This window comes from Microcaecilia unicolor, chromosome 4 (assembly GCF_901765095.1).
Source record: "Microcaecilia unicolor chromosome 4, aMicUni1.1, whole genome shotgun sequence".
Classification (NCBI taxonomy): Eukaryota; Metazoa; Chordata; class Amphibia; order Gymnophiona; family Siphonopidae; genus Microcaecilia; species Microcaecilia unicolor.
Window position 1 is genome coordinate 304357423 of NC_044034.1, and position 19294 is coordinate 304376716.

Sequence of the window (19294 nt, forward strand, 5' to 3'; positions counted from 1 at the left end):
ACGGATTGCCCCTTTTACTCTTCGGTCATCCAGCGGTCCAACCGATTCTTTTGCCGGCTTCCTGCTTTTAATATACCGGAAAAAAACTTTTACTATGCTTTTTTGCCTCTAATGCTATCTTTTTTCGTAATCCCTCTTGGCCTTCTTTATCTGCGCCTTGCATTTTTACTTTGACACTCCTTATGCTGCTTCTTGTTATTTTCAGACGGTTCCTTCTTCCATTTTCTGAAGGCATTTCTTTTAGCCCTAATAACTTCCTTCACCTCACTTTTCAACCACGCCGGCTGTCTTTTGGAGTTCCGTCTTTCTTTTCTAATTTGTGGAATATGTTTGGCCTGGGCCTCCGGGATGGTATTTTTGAACAGCGTCCATGCCTGTTGTACAGTTTTTACCCTCTCAGTTGTCCCCCTAAGTTTTTTTTCCACTGTTCTTCTCATTTTATCATAGTCTCCTTTTTTAAAGTTAAACGCTAATGTATTTGACTTCCTGTGTATAGTTACTTCAAGGTTGATATCAAAACTGATTATATTATGATCACTGTTATCAAGCGGCCCCAGTACCATAACGTCCCTCACCAGATCATGCGCTCCACTAAGGACCAAGTCTAGAATTTTTCCTTCTCTCTCGTTGGCTCCTGCACCAGCTGTTCCATAAAGCTGTCCTTGATTTCATCAAGGAATTGTACCTCTCTAGCGTGTCTCGATATTACATTTACCCAGTCTATATTTGGATAATTGAAGTCACCCATTATTATCACATTGCCCATTTTGTTTGCGTCTCTGATTTCTTTTATCATTTCTGCGTCTACCTGCTCATCCTGGCGAGGCGGACGGTAGTACACTCCTATCACCGTCCTTGTCCCTTTTATACATGGAATTTCAACCCACAATGATTCAAGGGTGTGATTTGTGTCCTGCTGAATTTGTAATCTATCTGAGTCAAGGCTCTCGTTAATATACAATGCTACCCCTCCACCAGTCCGGTCCACCCTATCACTACGATATACTTTGTACCCTGGTATGACAGTGTCCCACTGGTTATACTCCTTCCACCAGGTCTCAGTAATGCCTATTATATCCAATTTTTCATTAACTGCAATATATTCCAACTCTCTCATCTTATTTCTTAGACTCCTAGCATTTACATATAGACATTTCAAAGTATGTTTGTTGTTCCTATTTGCATGATGCTTAGTACTGGACACTACTGATTTGCCATCTTTTGTCTGATCTTTAGTTGTATTTAAGGGCACCTGGTCTACCACGGTCTGTTGTGCAACCTCACTATCCAGAAACCCTATCTTCCCTGTTTGTGAGGTATCTTTGCAAGATACCTTATCCCGAACCATGCACTTTTGAGCAACTGTCGGCCTTCCCCCCATTTCTAGTTTAAAAGCTGCTCTATCTCCTTTTTAAATGCTGACGCCAGCAGCCTGGTCCCACCCTGGTTAAGGTGGAGCCCATCCTTTCGGAATAGGCTCCCCCTTCCCCAGAATGTTGCCCAGTTGCTAACAAATCTAAAACCCTCCTCCCTGCACCATCGTCTCATCCATTCATTGAGACTCCGGAGCTCTGCCTGTCTCTTGGGCCCTGCGTGTGGAACAGGTAGCATTTCAGAAAATGCTACCCTAGAGGATCTGGATTTGAGCTTTCTACCTAAGAGCCTAAATTTGGCTTCCAGAACCTCTCTCCCACATTTTCCTATGTCATTGGTACCCACGTGTACCAAGACAGCGGACTCCTCCCCAGCACTATCTAGAATCCTATCTAGTTGACGCGTGAGGTCCGCCACCTTCGCACCAGGCAGGCAAGTCACCAGGTTATCCTCACGTCCACCAGCCACCCAGCTATCTATATGCCTAATGATCAAAACACTAACTACAACAGCTGTCCTAACCTTTCCCTCCCGAGAAGCACTTGGAGACATATCCACGGTGCGAGAGGATGGTGGGCAGGTCCTGGCTACAGGAGTACTTCCTACTTCACCAGGGTGATGCTCTCCTTCTAGGAGACCTCCCTCCTCCAGGGTAGCACAAGGGCTACCAGACTGGAGGTGGGACTTCTGTACAACATCCCTGTAGGTCTCCTCTATGTACCTCTCTGTCTCCCTCAGCTCCACCAAGTCTGCTACTCTAGCCTCAAGAGAACGGACACGTTCTCTAAGAGCTAGGAGCTCTTTGCATTGGGCACACACATATGACATCTCACGAACTGGGAGATAATCTTACATGTGACACTCAATGCAAAAGAGTGGATAGCACCCCTCTCACTGCTGGACTGCTGACTCCATCTAATTTTTTTTTGAGTTTTTCAATAATTTAAAACTTGCTACAGTATTAAGGATATTAGCCTAATATAAAAGTGTCTTTTAGTTTATATAGAGGCATATTTTCAAAGCACTTTGGGAGGCTAAGTTCCATATGTTTCTATGGAACTTTGGGAGGCTAAGTGCTTTGAAAATAAGCTAGATAGTATATTTTGTGATTTATTTAGCGTTTCCTTCTTAGATGGTAATGAATGTATTTAAAACTCTGTAGGAGCACTCCTTGCTTGTTACCCTAATTAAAATAACTGACTATAAATGAAGAGTTGTCCTAGGGGTGGGTGGGAATACTAAATTAGATCCTGCAGTGGCTGTTAGATTCTATCTGTTAATGCTGTGGTACAAAGCTTTTAAAACTAAGTGGAAAAGACTATGGAGATTTGTTGTTAAAATTTGCTTTTTATATTTTTAGTTTTGCCTAACACTAACCTACAATTCCCCCTTTAAACCCCAATCTTTAAGTTCCCAAAGCACAAAGCAAAGTAGTGTTCACTTACCAGAGAAATGTCTTCTTCTCTCAGAACTTCTCAGAAGGAAAGGAGCCGGTTGCCACCCGGGTTGACTCTCCCTCGATGTCGGTGGAGGAAGCTTCGCCAGAGTCCAGGCAGGGGTCGACTTCTCAACATCCCCCACGAGGACATCGATCCTCGAAGTCGAGACAGGCTCGGGTTCGGGCTGCTCTTCAAGAGCTTCTGTCTGATACCGAAGAGGAGCGTTCATGGGGAGATGAGGAAGACCCCAGGTATTTTTTGGAAGAAGACTCCTGTGGGCTTCCTTCTGATCCTACTCCACCTATTGAAGTGAGGCAGTCTCCACCTGATAGTCTTACTTTTTTATCTTTTGTGCGGGAAATGTCTAAGGACATTCCATTTCCCATGGAGGTTGTGGATGAGCCCAGGGCTGAGATGCTCGAGGTCCTGGATTATCCTTCTCCTCCTGCAGAGGTTGCAACGGCCTCGCTGCACAGTACGCTCAGGGAAGCGATGTTGCGGAATTCTTCTTGCCCTCTCTCTAATTCGGTTGTCAACAAGAAGTGCTAGTCCCAGTACAGAGTCCATAGTGAACCTGTGATGGTGAAGGCCCAACTTCCTCACAATTCTATGGTGGTGGACTCTGCTCTCAGAAGACTATGCCTCGGCGCCCCCAGGCAGAGAGTCTAGGACCTTGGATTCTTTTGGGAGGCTTATGTATCAGGCTGGAATACTCGCCGCCAAGATCCAAACATACCAGCTGTACACCAGCATTCACTTACGGAACTCAGTGAGGCAACTGTCCAGTTTAGTTGAAGCTTTTCCTCCGGAGCTTGCTGAACCTTTTCACCAGGTGGTCAGGCAGCAGAAGGCGCGTTTCAAATTCCTGGCCAGGGGGTCTTATGACACTTTTGATGCCGCATCCCGAGTAGCTGCTCAGGGTATCGTGATGCGCAGACTCTCATGGTCGCGTGTCTCGGACCTGGATCAGAAGACCCAGCAGCGAATGGCGGATGTTCCTTGCCAGGGGGGATAATCTGTTTGGAGAGAAGGTTGAGGATATGGTCGATACCCTCAAGAAGCATCATGATGTGATGGATTCTCTCTCCCGCCGGATGCCTTCTGCAACTACCTCCTCAACTAGGAAGTTTTTTGGAGGGAAGAGGAGTGCCCCCTATTCCTATAATAGGTACACTCCTGCCTCTCGCAGGCTCGCTCCCAGCAGGCTCGCTCTCGTCAGTGGCGTGCACCTAAGGTCCCTCCGGCTCCCCAGCAAAAGCAAGGGACGGGCTTTTGACTGGCTCCAGAGCAGCATAGCCGCAGTCAAAGTATTGGTGCCGGACGAGCTGCCTGTTGGGGGGAGGTTGATATTTTTTCACCAAAGGTGGCCTCTCATAACCTCCGACAGGTGGGTGCTTCAAATAGTCCGGTTAGGATATGCTCTCAATCTGGAATCCAAACCTCCAAATTGTCCACCGGGAGCTCAATCCTTCAGCTCTCAGCACAAGCAGGTACTTGCATAGGAACTCTCCTCTCTTCTAAAGGCCAGTGTGGTCGAACCCGTACCACCAGGGGAAGAAGGGCTGGGATTCTATTCCAGGTACTTCCTTGTGCAAAAGAAAACAGGGGGGATGCGTCCCATCCTAGACCTAAGGGCCCTGAACAAATTCCTAGTCCGAGAAAAGTTCATGATTCAGGAAAACGATTGGCTTATGCTCTCTGGACATAAAGGACGCCTACACTCACATCTTGGTGCTCCCAAATCACAGGAAGTACCTCCGATTTCGACTGGGAACTCAGCACTTTCAGTACTGTGTACTACCCTTTGATCTAGCATCTGCGCCCAGGGTCTTTACCAAGTGTTGGCAGTTGTCGCAGCATCGCTACGCAGACTGGGAGTGCATGTATTCCCTTATCTCGACGATTGGCTGGTGAAGAATGCTTCGGAGGCATTAGTTCTACGATCCATGCAGATTACTATTCAACTGCTCGAGCTGCTGGGGTTTGTCATAAATTATCCCAAGTCCCACCTGATTCCAGTACAGAAGTTGGAATTCATAGGAGCTCTGTTGGACACAAGGACATCTCGAGCTTATCTCCCCCAGGCAAGTGCGGACAATCTTCTGACCTTAGTGTCCTCAGCTCGAACATCTCAACAGATCACAGCTCAGCAGAGAGGCTTCTGGGCCAAATGGCCTCCACAGTTCATGTGACTCCCATGGCACATCAACATATGAGATCAGCTCAGTGGACCTTAGCTTCCCAGTGGTGTCAGGCTACAGGGGATCTAGAGGATGTAATCCATCTTTCCACCGATTTTTGCAATTCCTTACAGTGGTGGACCATTCGCTCCAATCAGACCTTGGGACGTCCCTTCCAAATTCCTCAGCCACAAAAAGTGCTGACCATGGATGCATCCCTCCTGGGGTGGGGAGCTCATGTAGATGGGCTTCGCATTCAAGGAGTTTGATCTTTTCAGGAAACAGGTCTTCAGATCAATCTCTTGGAATTACGAGCGATCTGGAATGCTCTCAAGGCTTTCAGAGACCGGCTGTCCATTCAATTTATCCTAATTCAGACAGACAATCAGGTTGTGATGTATTACACTAACAAGCAGGGGGGCACCGGATCTCGTCCTCTGTGTCAGGAAGCCGTCAGGATGTGGCTTTGGGCGCATCAACACGGCATGCTTCTCCAAGCCACATATCTGGCAGGTGTAAACAACAGTCTGGCCGACAGTGGTCACTGAACATGGACGTTGTCCACAAGATCTTCCGAGCGTGGGGCACCCCCTTGATGGATCTTTTTGCCACTCAGACCAATCACAAGGTCCCTCAATTCTGTTCCAGGCTTCAGGTCCACGACAGACTAGCATCAGATGCTTTTCTCCTACATTGGGGGACAGCCCTTCTGTATGCGTATTCTCCCCTACCTTTAGTAGGGAAGACTCTGCTGAAACTCAGGCAAGACCGCGGAACCATGATTCTGATATCACCTTTTTGGCCCCGTCAGATCTGGTTTCCTCTTCTTCTGGACGTGTCCTCCAAAGAACCGTGAAGATTGGACTGTTTTCCGACACTCAGAACGAAGGGTCGCTTCTTCATCCCAACCTCCAGTCTCTGGCTCTCACGGCCTGGATGTTGAGGACTTAGAAGTTGCCTCTTTAGTCCTTTCAGAGGGTGTCTCCCGAGTCTTGCTTACTTCCAGGAAAGATTCCACGAAAAGAGTTATTCTTTTAAATGGAGGAGGTTCGCCGTCTGGTGTGACAGCAAGGCCCTAGATCCTTTTTCTTGTCCTACACAAACCCTTCTTGAATACCTTCTACACTTATCAGAGTCTGGTCTCAAGACCAACTCCGTAAGAGTTCACCTTAGTGCGATTAGTGCTTATCATCACCGTGTAGAGGGTAAGCCTATCTCGGGACAGCCTTTAGTTGTTCGCTTCATGAGAGGTTTGCTTTTGTCAAAGCCCCCTGTCAAACCTCCACCAGTGTCATGGGATCTCAACGTCGTTCTCACCTAGCTGATGAAAGCTCCTTTTGAACCACTGAATTCCTGCCATCTGAAGTACTTGACCTGGAAGTTCATTTTCTTGGTGGCTGTTACTTCAGCTCATAGAGTCAGTGAGCTCCAAGCCCTGGTAGTCCATGCTCCTTATATTAAATTTAATCATAACAGAGTAGTCCTCCGCACTCATCCTAAGTTCTTGCCGAAGGTGGTGTTGGAGTTCCATCTGTACCAGTCAATTGTCCTGCCAACATTTTTTCCCCTTCCACACACCCGCCCTGGTGAGGACAAGTTGCACACCTTGGACTGTAAGAGAGCATTGACCTTTTACGTGGAGCGGACAAAGCCCTATAGACAGTCCGCCCAGCTGTTTGTTTCTTTTAATCCCAATCGGATGGGAGTTGCCATCGGAAAACGCACCATCTCCAATTGGCTAGCAGATTGCATTTCCTTCACTTATGCCCAAGCTGGGTTGACTTTAGAGGGCTGTGTCACGGCTCACAATTTTAGAGCCATGGCTTCGTCAGTGGCTCTCTTAAAGTCAGCCTCTATTGAAGAAATTTGCAAGGCTGCAATGTGGTCATCTGTCCACACATTCACATCTCACTACTGCCTTCAGCAGGATACCCAACGCAACAGTCGGTTTGGACAGTCAGTGTTACAGAATCTGTTTGGGGTTTAGAATCCAACTCCACCCTCCTAGGCCCATTTCTGTTCTGTTCCAGCCTGCACTCTCACTTAGTTGTGTTTGTTTCAGGTCAATCTCTGTTATGTCCTCGCTGTTGCGAGGCCCAATTGACCAATGTTCATTGTTTTGAGTGAGCCTGGGTTCTAGGGATACCCCATCAGTGATGATATCCAGTCTGCTTGTCCTCGGAGAAAATGAAGATACATACCTGTAGCAGGTATTCTCTGAGGACAGCAGGCTGGAAATCATCACAACCCACCCGCCTCCCATTTGGAGTTGTTCTTCATCTTTTTGCTTTTTATATAACTTAGGGAAGCGTGGGGGTGTCGCTAGCGGGAAGGCACTTGCGCATGCGCAGTGCGTTGTTGCTGTGCCGCTCCCGAACTTTCTAAAGTTTTGTTGTTAGACTTCCTGTCTCCTGGGCCGTCGTGGACGACGACCCATCAGTGATGTTATCCAGCCTGCTGTCCTCGGAGAATACCTGGTACAGGAATGTATCTTCATTTTCTGTTGAAGTCAGCCTTTAAGAGAGTCCTATGAGTAAGGATTTACTGTCCTGCTTGTCCTTGGAGAAAGGGAAGTAGCTTACCTGTTGCTAGTGTCCTCTGAGGACAATTAGTACATAAATCCTTACAACCCTTCTACCTCTCTAAGGATTTGCCTTCCATTATGCTTATAATGAACTGAGGTAGTCCCACATGACAGCAGCAGTGGAAACAGGCATATATGCAAGGTGAGCCACCTCAAAAGCTTCTAGAAATTTTAAGCTGTTTTCCTGTGCTAGGCACCATCGGTGATGTCACCTATGAGTGAGGATTTAGATCCTGCTGTCCTTGAAGAACATCTGCTACAGGTAAGTAACTTTGCTTTTTAGTTATAGAACTTACAGTGGTGGATTGAGCTCTTATGTGAGTTACAAGAGTGCAGCTAAACTGGTTTATATGTTGGGGCCAAGAGTAACTCATTGAAAAGTGTGTTTGCTAGTGAGGTTTTAAAGAGAGTCGCACAGCTGAGTTGGTGGAAGACGCATAAAACATTTGACTTCAGAGACAACTGAAGGGGTAACCCTGCATTTAATAGCATAGCTGCTCGGGAGATGTAGGAATTTTTCTCGTTTGGGAATAATTAATTCTAAGTTTTAAAATATGTGTAATGTGGGAACCAAAAAAGTGAGAAAGCTCACCTTTCTTTTCTTGACTATTTACAAACCAGAAGGCACAGATCAAGACTTTTTTTTTTTTTTTGTTACATTTGTACCCCATACAGGTACTTATTTGTACCTGTTTTAACTGTACCACCCAGTAGTTTTGTTTCTCGTGTTGATTTGGCTGAAACTTCCAGTTTAATCCTCCAATATTCAGCCCTTGACAGCGGTTTTCAAGCCGCTCACCACTGCAAACTGAATCTAACCTGGATATTCAATGCCGGGACCAGATCTGGGCACCCTCATTGAACATCCAGGTCAGCCACTGATCTGGAAGTTATGTTTTCACAGTCTTATCTGCTGGCTTACTTATGTGGGCACCAGCACCGAGTATTGCCAGTACCCACATAACTGCTGTCTTCTTCGTGACACTGCCCAGGGATCGCTCCAGCACTAACTGCAGAGTTTCGTGGCTGTCAGAGGGGATATTCAGTGGCATTGTGCTGTTAAGCACTGATGAATATCTAGGGATGCCCTGAGGAGTGGGATTTAAGTGGACAAGAGCTTCTCTTGCCCACTTAAACCCCGTTGATTATCAATCCCTTAGTTTTATTTTTTTTTACTTTACATTTATAATTAAGCAATCTATTCAAAGAAAACTAACTATAATAAACAAGACTATTAATACAGTTTAAAAGCCTCTTTGGTGGTGACGGTGGTTAAATATCTTCCAACTATCCATGACTAATTGAACTGGAGCTGGTTCACAAGTGTTAATTAGCTCTGATATTAAACAAAATGACCAACTTTTAATAAAAATTAATCTGGGAATAAAACCATTTTAAATGTTTTATAATATATAATGTGTTCCCACCTCTCTTCTAAAAATGAAAGGGTCGATTTTCAAAGCGTTTTAACCAGCCAGAAATGCCTTCTGTCCAGTTAAATCACTTGTTCAAGGCTAACCAGTCATATTCAGCAGCACTTAACCATATAGTGCTGCTGAAAGTCTGTTTAACGCCCAACGTGAAACTGGCTGTTTTGGGGACGTTCTGAGGGCAGAGTCAGCATTTACTGGTTAAGTGCCAATATATAGCACTTAACCAGCCAAGGTAACTGCATAAATAGGACCACATAAAAGTCCTATCTTTATGCGGGTCACCATAGCTAGTTAAGTAGTGAATATCACATTGATTTTCCAGGGATAATGCCACATGCAGTCAGCAAAACGCTGATCGCCGCCGGCTGAATATTGGACTTGAAATTTTTATCTGCCGGAGTACTAATGAATATGTATGAGTTGTATCAAACAACAAAAATGACCAAACCACATTTTCTTGACTAGTAATTTACATGGATTGAAATCAGTCACCCTGCTATTTTACTTGGTGATTTTTGTACTTGATATCGATAACCCTTTTCCACCCCCACCCCCCCAATCCAGTGAAGGATTTATTCCACTGTTCTTAGACCACCATTGTATGGTAAGTTTTCTAAGTTTCTTTGTGGGGAAAGTAATCATGCTTGTAGCTACAAAATGTTCCATTTTTTTCTGCTGCAGAAATGCTGTGAAATTTAGTGACTGCAGTGCTAATCATTTTAAACGATTAAGTCTCTTTGGTGGCACAAAATGTCTAAAAAACGTTCCAGTGGCCGATTCAGTTTTTACTGCAAAGACCTGTGGTAATGGTTTGGTGGAAGATGGGGAAGAATGTGACTGTGGTAACATAAAGGTCAGTAACTTCTGTTATAATGGCTTACAATTTTAATTATGTCTAAAAAGAGCTTTGAACTAGGTTGCTATAGAAAGAGAAGCAAGAAGAAGATATGGTAGGGTGGACCCGATTTAAATATGAAACATACAAGCCATAAAGCCCTTTAAAACAGGCAACATTTTTGTTGTGAAAAATGTAATGAAATATCCAAAGCAAGAAATGAGAGTGGATGTCTACAGTACACTTTTATATACTACGTTCTTTGTGTAAACAGAATTTGAACCTTGTTATTGTTTGACTTATTTGATTTCCCATGTCCCTTATTGTTCTAATATTTTGTGTGTGTGTGTGTGTGTGTGTGTGTGTGTGAGAGAGAGAGAGAGAGAATGTGTGTGTGTCTGTCTGAGAGAGTGTGAGAGTGAATTCAGAGACAGAGAGAGTGTGTATATGTGTGTGTGTGTGTGTGACAGAGAGAGAGAGCTGCTAGGAGTCCCTGTGACAGTGGAGGGTAAGTCGCTCCTTATAGCCAGTTGTTTGAGGCAGCAAAGCAGGGCTCGTTTTTGAGTCGCCTGCCCCCCCCCCCCCCCATACATCTTCCTGTAACCTATATGGGGTATGGTGCGGTATTATTGGACTTCAATGAGTTGACTGTATGTGTAGTGTGTGTGAGCGACGTGCCTCGGATCCATTTCCAGCATCACTGTCCCGCTCTGTGTGTGTGTGAGAGAGACAAAGTGTGTGTGTGTCTGTGTGAAAGAGAGAGAGTGTGAGAGTGAGTTCCAGAGAGTGAGAGTGTGTGTGTGTGTGTTTGTGTGAGGGAGAGAGCTGCTAGGAGTCCCTGTGACAGTGGAGGATCGGGACTCTGAACCTCCTCCAACCGCACCAAACCCGAATCCAAAGCTGCTCATGACAGGGCGGGGCCTGGGCAGGCCTGCGCTCCGGCTGCTCATGGGGAAGCGAGGCTGCGGCGTGTGCGCACAATGTCACAAAGGCGCTGAGACTGACACCCCGAACGCACTCATGATGTCATTAACAGAGGCCACGCACACACGTTCCCGCCTCTTGTGCGCGTTGGGGGAGTGGTTCCAAGGAGGTTGAATGAACAGGAGATGAAGTGAACCTACCTAGTCCATCATGTGAGCTGAAGCCAGTAGGCGGAGCTTGGCGCCGATAGTTCACTCAGAACAACAGCAAATGCTATTGGAAAGATCATCGACCTCATGGGGTTGAAGGGGTGGTAGCGGCGACGTAGTGGGTGTAGGGAAGCATTCGAAGAACAGCTGCGCTGTTCTGTGCATGCGGTCAGAGCTTGCGGCGTCGACCTCGTGGGGTTGGAGGGGTGGTAGTGGCGGCGTAGTGGGTGTAGGGACGCATGCGCAGAATGCGCATGCACTGCACGTCAGTAGAGACCTGTGAAGTGACGCTGCACTGTTCTGCACATGCGCAGCACGTCGGTCAAAGCTCATTTATATAGTAGGATGTTACAAGCTACTCTGAAAGGAAGAGTGCTAAAAGGGAAGACAACAAACCAGCATGTGGGGTTGAAATACAGCTGTATTAGGCTCCCTAGGAGAGGTTTCAAGATAATTCAGCACATGGCACTGATACAGTATAATTGGGGGGGTCACGTGATGCTTTAGGGCAAGGCAGACGTGGTGCCGAGTTCTCCTGGGCCCCGACTCGAATTAACTCTCAAAAAACCCTGCAAACCGTAGAGAAAAATTGCTGACTGATAGGAATAGCGACAGCACATCGCATGGAAAACTTTTTGAGTGCTTCAACAGCAACAATGGCGCCAAAAAGCACTAAAAAAGAAAAAGAGAAGCCGAAGACGACTGGCGGAGTGGAAGAGAGCCCGCCACAATCTGACGCCGCGGTATTCTCGGAAGAGCAGCTGCGTCAAATAGCAAGCACTGTAGGAACAGTGATCGAGCCGATCCAGATAAAATTTGATAAGGTCTTTGCTCAGCTGACGACGCTGGAAGAACTTTTAACAGACACAGTGAGGAGGACTGGAGAGGTAGAACAGCGGATGGTGGCAATGGAGGAGGCACTTCCCCCTGCTTTGCAGCAGGTGAGAGTGCTAGAGACCAAAACCGGGTCACTTGCGGAAAAACTTGATGAACTTGAAAATAGATCTCGTCGGGCAAATTTAAGAATAATAGGCTTACCGGAATCTGTGGGAGCCTCAGTGCTGCCGTCGGTGTTGGAAAAATGGCTGTCGCAGGAGTTTGCATTGTCCGACCATGTGGGGCCTTTATGTTTGGAGAGGGCCCACCGCATAGGCCGACAGCAAGATGGCCGACGCAGCCTGCGAACTGTGATTCTGAAGGTTCACAATTACATCCATAAGGAAGAGATTTTAAGAGGATACAGACAAAAACGGAACGAGACTAAGTTTGATGGTCATCAAATCCTCATCTTCCAAGACTACTCTGCAGCCTTACAAGAGAAGAGGAAACTGTATTCCCCGCACTGCAAACGCTTGCATGAGCTGAATATTCAGTTCATGCTGACATACCCAGCGATTCTAAAAATCAAAGAGCAAGGACAATGGAAAGTTCTAGGATCACCTGAAGAAGCAAAGAAATATGTACAGCAGCTGGAACAGAGAGAAAGGGCAGCTGTGGGTAATGACTGATTGAACTGCTGTGTATATGAATGTACTTGGCTAAAGCTGTGACATTAAGCATTGTTGGTTGATAAGCAGGGTTGTTATATTGATTAAAAATTAGAACATAAGAGTCGGGGGCCAGGAGGCTAGGAAACCCCTAAGACCCACAGTAAATGGGCAGTTGTCATGAGGGCTGGAGGGGTGAAGAAAAGGGGAACCAAATGAGAGGGGGGAGGGGGAGGGATGGGGAAGGAAGGGGAGAGGAGAAGGGGAGGGGGGTTAGGGGTAAGGAAAAAGCACAAGATGATAATGAACCTAAATACTATTATTCTCCGAGGACAAGCAGGCTGCTTGTTCTCACTGATGGGTGACGTCCACGGCAGCCCCTCCAATCGGAAACTTCACTAGCAAAGTCCTTTGCTAGCCCTCGCGCGCCCGCGCGCACCGCGCATGCGCGGCCGTCTTCCCGCCCGAAACCGGCTCGAGCCGGCCAGTCTTCTTTTGTCCGCACTCGGTACGGTCGTGTTTTCGCCGTGTCGAGCCCCGGAAAGTCGACCTCGCGCGTCCAATTTGTTTTGAACGTGTTTTTTTCCTTCGGGAAAGCTTTGTCCTAGTCGGGAAGTGCTCCGGAAACCCCCCGCCGGGTTTCGTGTAAATCCTCCCCGTACTTCCAGCTTTTTTGCCCCGGTAAGTTTTCTTTCGTCGTCGGGGTAGGCCTCTTTTCGGCCTCGGTCGAGATTTTTCTCCCTCTAAATTTGGTGCTTCAAATTTCGCCATTTCGGCTTTTGATTTCGCCGGCGTGATTTTTCCGCCCATGACATCGAAGCCTTCCAGCGGCTTCAAGAAGTGCACCCAGTGCGCCCGGGTTATCTCGCTCACTGATCGACACTCGTCGTGTCTTCAGTGTCTGGGGGCCGAGCACCGCCCTCAGAACTGCAGTCTGTGTTCCCTGCTTCAAAGGCGGACTCAGGTAGCGAGACTAGCCCAGTGGAACGTGTTGTTCTCGGGCTCTTCGTCGGCATCGGCACCGGGATCTTCGAGTGCATCGACGTCGTCAGCGTCCAGACCATCTTCCTCGGCCGCCCCTGCATCGAGTGCATCGAGGCATCGGGCCTCTGCATCGGCGCCGAGACATCGGATAGCTGCATCGACGTCGGTGGTACCAGGACCTCGTCTGCTGATGTCGTCGGACGGTGGTGCATCGGGTGGAGTGCAGGTGAGGGCTGTCCATTCCCCTGCTGGTGGCGGTGAGCCCTCGGGTGGGTCTCCGCCTACCCTGAGGGCTCCTGCGGTACAGCCCCCCCGAGATCGACCTTCTTCAGTCTCGGCCCCGAGGAAGCGACGGATGGATTCGACGTCCTCCTCGTCGGTGCCGGGGAGCTCCGGTGACATGCTTCGGAAGAAATCGAAGAAGCATCGGCACCGGTCTCCTCCCCGTGTCGGCACCGAGAGCTCTGGGTCGCCGAGGGATTCGGCACCCAGCAGGCATCGGCACCGAGAGGACCGCTCACCCTCTGTTCAGGAGGTGTCGATGCGCTCCGCTCTGGACAGCCCGGAACAGCCTCCACGCCCGGAACAGGTACTGACGTCGACGCCTGCATCGACCTCTCAGCCTTTCTCTGCAGCCGCTCTAAACGAGAGCCTCCGGGCCGTTCTCCCAGAGATTCTGGGAGAGCTGTTGCGCCCTACCCCTCCGGTACCGGCGGTGCTTGCGCCACCGGTACCGTCGAGCGTGGCGCCGGCTGGCCCATCGCCCAGGTTGAGGTCCCCGACGTCGGTACCGCGTGCGGTACCGACCGCGGCCACCTCCCAGGAAGGCTCCCCGACTACGTCGGCGGAGGGAGCTTCGCCGATGCGGGCGAGGGAGTCTACCTCTCGACGCCCCCATCGTGGACGGGGTTCCACGGAGTCGAGCAGGGCGAGGTTGCAGACACAGGTCCGTGAACTTGTGTCTGACACCGAGGGTGAGGCCTCGTGGGAGGAAGAGGAAGATCCCAGATATTTCTCTGACGAGGAGTCTGAGGGTCTTCCGTCTGATCCCACTCCCTCTCCTGAGAGACAGCTTTCTCCTCCCGAGAGTCTGTCTTTTGCCTCCTTTGTCCGGGAGATGTCTACGGCCATCCCCTTCCCGGTGGTTGTGGAGGACGAGCCCAGGGCTGAAATGTTTGAGCTCCTGGACTATCCTTCTCCACCTAAGGAAGCGTCCACTGTTCCCTTGCACCATGTCCTGAAGAAGACATTGCTTGCGAACTGGACCAAGCCATTAACTAATCCCCACATTCCCAAGAAGATCGAGTCCCAGTACCGGATCCATGGGGACCCAGAGCTGATGCGCACCCAGTTGCCTCATGACTCTGGAGTTGTGGATTTGGCCCTAAAGAAGGCTAAGAGTTCTAGGGAACATGCTTCGGCGCCCCCGGGCAAGGACGCTAGAACCTTAGACTCCTTTGGGAGGAAGGCCTACCATTCCTCTATGCTCGTGTCCAAGATCCAGTCTTACCAGCTCTACACGAGCATACACATGCGGAATAATGTGCGGCAGTTGGCGGGCTTGGTTGATGCTCTTCCCCCTGAGCAAGCCAAGCCTTTTCAGGAGGTGGTCAGGCAGCTGAAGGCGTGCAGAAAATTCCTGGCCAGAGGAGTTTATGACACTTTTGATGTTGCGTCCAGGGCCGCTGCTCAAGGTGTGGTGATGCGCAGGCTCTCATGGCTGCGTGCCGCCGACCTGGAGAATAGAATCCAGCAGCGGATTACGGACTTGCCTTGCCGTGCGGATAACATTTTTGGCGAAAAAGTCGAGCAGGTGGTAGAGTCTCTCCACCAGCGGGACACCGCATTCGACAAGTTCGCCCGCCGGCAGCCTTCAGCTTCTACCTCTACAGGTAGACGATTTTTCGGGGGAAGGAAGACTGTTCCCTATACTTCTGGCAAGCGTAGGTACAATCCTCCTTCCCGACAGCCTGCGGCCCAGGCTAAGCCCCAGCGCGCTCGCTCTCGTCAGCAGCGTGCGAATCAGCAAGGCCCCGCGGCTCCCCAGCAAAAGCAAGGGGCGAGCTTTTGACTGGCTCCAGCAGAGCATAGCCGACATCCAAGTGTCAGTGCCGGGCGACCTGCCTGTCGGAGGGAGGTTGAAAGCTTTTCACCAAAGGTGGCCTCTCATAACCTCCGATCAGTGGGTTCTCCAAATAGTCCGGCAAGGATACACCCTCAATTTGGCCTCTCAACCTCCAAATTGTCCACCGGGAGCTCAGTCCTACAGCTTCCAGCACAAGCAGGTACTTGCAGAGGAACTCTCCGCCCTTCTCAGCGCCAATGCGGTCGAGCCCGTGCCATCCGGGCAAGAAGGGCTGGGGTTCTATTCCAGGTACTTCCTTGTGGAAAAGAAAACAGGGGGGATGCGTCCCATCCTAGACCTAAGGGCCCTGAACAAATATCTCGTAAAAGAAAAGTTCAGGATGCTTTCCCTGGGCACCCTTCTCCCCATGATTCAGCAAAACGATTGGCTATGCTCTCTGGACTTGAAGGATGCCTACACACACATCCCGATACTGCCAGCTCACAGACAGTATCTGCGATTTCAGCTGGGCGCACGCCACTTCCAGTACTGTGTGCTACCCTTTGGGCTCGCCTCTGCGCCCAGGGTGTTCACAAAGTGCCTAGCTGTGGTAGCAGCGGCGCTTCGCAGGCTGGGAGTGCACGTGTTCCCATATCTCGACGATTGGCTGGTGAAGAACACATCCGAGGCAGGAGCCCTGCAGTCCATGCAGATGACTATTCGCCTCCTGGAGCTACTGGGGTTTGTGATAAATTACCCAAAGTCCCATCTTCTCCCAGTGCAGAAACTCGAATTCATCGGAGCCCTGCTGGATTCTCGGACGGCTCGCGCCTATCTCCCAGAGGCGAGGGCCAACAACTTGTTGTCCCTCGTCTCGCGGGTGCGAGCGTCCCAGCAGATCACAGCTCGGCAGATGTTGAGATTGCTGGGCCACATGGCTTCCACAGTTCATGTGACTCCCATGGCCCGCCTTCACATGAGATCTGCTCAATGGACCCTAGCCTCCCAGTGGTATCAGGCCGCCGGGGGTCTAGAGGACGTGATCCACCTGTCCACGAGTTTTCTCGAATCCCTGTATTGGTGGACGATTTGCTCCAATTTGACTCTGGGACGTCCCTTCCAAATTCCTCAGCCTCAAAAAGTGCTGACCACGGATGCGTCTCTCCTGGGATGGGGAGCTCATGTCGATGGGCTTCACACCCAAGGAAGGTGGTCCCTCCAAGAAAGCGATCTACAGATCAATCTTCTGGAGTTGCGAGCGATCTGGAACGCTCTGAAGGCTTTCAGAGATCGGCTGTCCCATCAAATTATCCAAATTCAGACAGACAATCAGGTTGCCATGTACTATGTCAACAAGCAGGGGGGCACCGGATCTCGCCCCCTGTGTCAGGAAGCCGTCAGCATGTGGCTCTGGGCTCGCCGTCAAGGCATGGTGCTCCAAGCCACATATCTGGCAGGCGTAAACAACAGTCTGGCCGACAGGTTGAGCAGGATTATGCAACCTCACGAGTGGTCGCTCAATTCCCGTGTGGTGCGACAGATCTTCCAGGCGTGGGGCACCCCCCTGGTGGATCTCTTCGCATCTCAAGTGAACCACAAGGTCCCTCAGTTCTGTTCCAGGCTTCAGGCCCACGGCAGACTGGCGTCGGATGCCTTCCTCCTGGATTGGGGGGAAGGTCTGCTGTATGCTTATCCTCCCATTCCTCTGGTGGGGAAGACTTTGTTGAAACTCAAGCAAGACCGAGGCACCATGATTCTGATTGCTCCCTTTTGGCCGCGTCAGATCTGGTTCCCTCTTCTTCTGGAGTTATCCTCCGAAGAACCGTGGAGATTGGAGTGTTTTCCGACCCTCATCACGCAGGACGAAGGGGCTCTTCTGCATCCCAACCTCCAGTCCCTGGCTCTCACGGCCTGGATGTTGAGGGCGTAGACTTTGCCTCTTTGGGTCTGCCAGAGGGTGTCTCCCGCATCTTGCTTGCTTCCAGGAAAGACTCCACTAAGAGAAGTTACTTCTTTCATTGGAGGAGGTTTGCCGTCTGGTGTGACAGCAAGGCCCTAGATCCTCGCTCTTGTCCTACACAGACCCTGCTTGAATACCTTCTCCACTTGTCTGAGTCTGGTCTGAAGACCAACTCCGTAAGGGTTCACCTTAGTGCAATCAGTGCATACCATTACCAAGTGGAAGGTAAGCCGATCTCAGGACAGCCTTTAGTTGTTCGCTTCATGAGAGGTTTGCTTTTGTCAAAGCCCCCTGTCAAGCCTCCTACAGTGTCATGGGATCTCAATGTCGTTCTCTCCCAGCTGATGAAACCTCCTTTCGAGCCACTGAATTCCTGCCATCCGAAGTACTTGACCTGGAAGGTCATTTTCTTGGTGGCAGTTACCTCGGCTCGTAGAGTCAGTGAGCTTCAGGCCCTGGTAGCCCAGGCCCCTTACACCAAATTTCATCACAACAGAGTAGTCCTCCGCACTCACCCTAAGTTTCTGCCAAAGGTTGTGTCGGAGTTCCATCTGAACCAGTCAATTGTCTTGCCAACATTCTTTCCCCGTCCTCATTCCTGCCCTGCTGAACGTCAGCTGCACACATTGGACTGCAAGAGAGCATTGGCCTTCTATCTGGAGCGGACACAGCCCCACAGACAGTCCGCCCAATTGTTTGTTTCTTTTGATCCCAACAAGAGGGGAGTGGCTGTAGGGAAACGCACCATATCCAATTGGCTAGCAGATTGCATTTCCTTCACTTACGCCCAGGCTGGGCTGGCTCTTGAGGGTCATGTCACGGCTCATAATGTTAGAGCCATGGCAGCGTCGGTAGCCCACTTGAAGTCAGCCACCATGGAGGAAATTTGCAAAGCTGCGACGTGGTCATCTGTCCACACATTCACATCTCATTACTGCCTGCAGCAGGATACCCGACGTGACAGTCGGTTCGGGCAGTCAGTTCTTCAGAACCTGTTTGGGCTTTAGGATCCAACTCCACCCCCCGAGGGCCCTGTTTGTTCTGTTCCAGGCTACACTCTCAGTTAGTTGGTAAATTTTTTAGGTCAATCTCAGTTATGTCCTCGCCGTTGCGAGGCCCAATTGACCAATGTTGTTGTTTTGAGTGAGCCTGGGGGCTAGGGATACCCCATCAGTGAGAACAAGCAGCCTGCTTGTCCTCGGAGAAAGCGAATGCTACATACCTGTAGAAGGTATTCTCCGAGGACAGCAGGCTGATTGTTCTCACAAACCCGCCCGCCTCCCCTTTGGAGTTGTGTCTTCCCTTGAAGTGTATTGTCTTGCTACATACTGGACTGGCCGGCTCGAGCCGGTTTCGGGCGGGAAGACGGCCGCGCATGCGCGGTGCGCGCGGGCGCGCGAGGGCTAGCAAAGGACTTTGCTAGTGAAGTTTCCGATTGGAGGGGCTGCCGTGGATGTCACCCATCAGTGAGAACAATCAGCCTGCTGTCCTCGGAGAATACCTTCTACAGGTATGTAGCATTCGCTTTATTGCTTGTCTAACTGGTACCAATTTATGCTATTAATGCTATGGTGTGCGGTGGGGTATATACTCCCTTGGGGCAAGGCTGGGTGCCCTGGGGAGAAAGAACACAGAGATCATTTAAAGTTCAGACAGTCAGAGAGCTGACACGTCCCCTAGGAAAGTGCGAATAATCTCCTGGAATGTTGGCGGCATTACTTCCCCCATTAAGAGAACTAAAATACTGGCGGCCTTAAAACGTCACGGAGTGGGGATAGCATGCCTCCAGGAGACTAGGCTCTCCCAGGAAGAGCATGAGA

The 19294-nt window shown here is 49.7% G+C and overlaps 1 protein-coding gene across 1 annotated transcript in view; it reads left to right on the top strand.

Annotated features, from left to right (window-relative positions):
* LOC115469711 (disintegrin and metalloproteinase domain-containing protein 9-like) overlaps positions 1–19294 on the top strand; it is a 538235-nt gene that overhangs the window by 262803 nt on the left and 256138 nt on the right. Inside the window, exon 8 of the mRNA XM_030202498.1 lies at positions 9692–9863. Coding sequence (XP_030058358.1) covers positions 9692–9863 — 172 coding nt within the window. The remainder of the gene's footprint in view (positions 1–9691; positions 9864–19294) is intronic.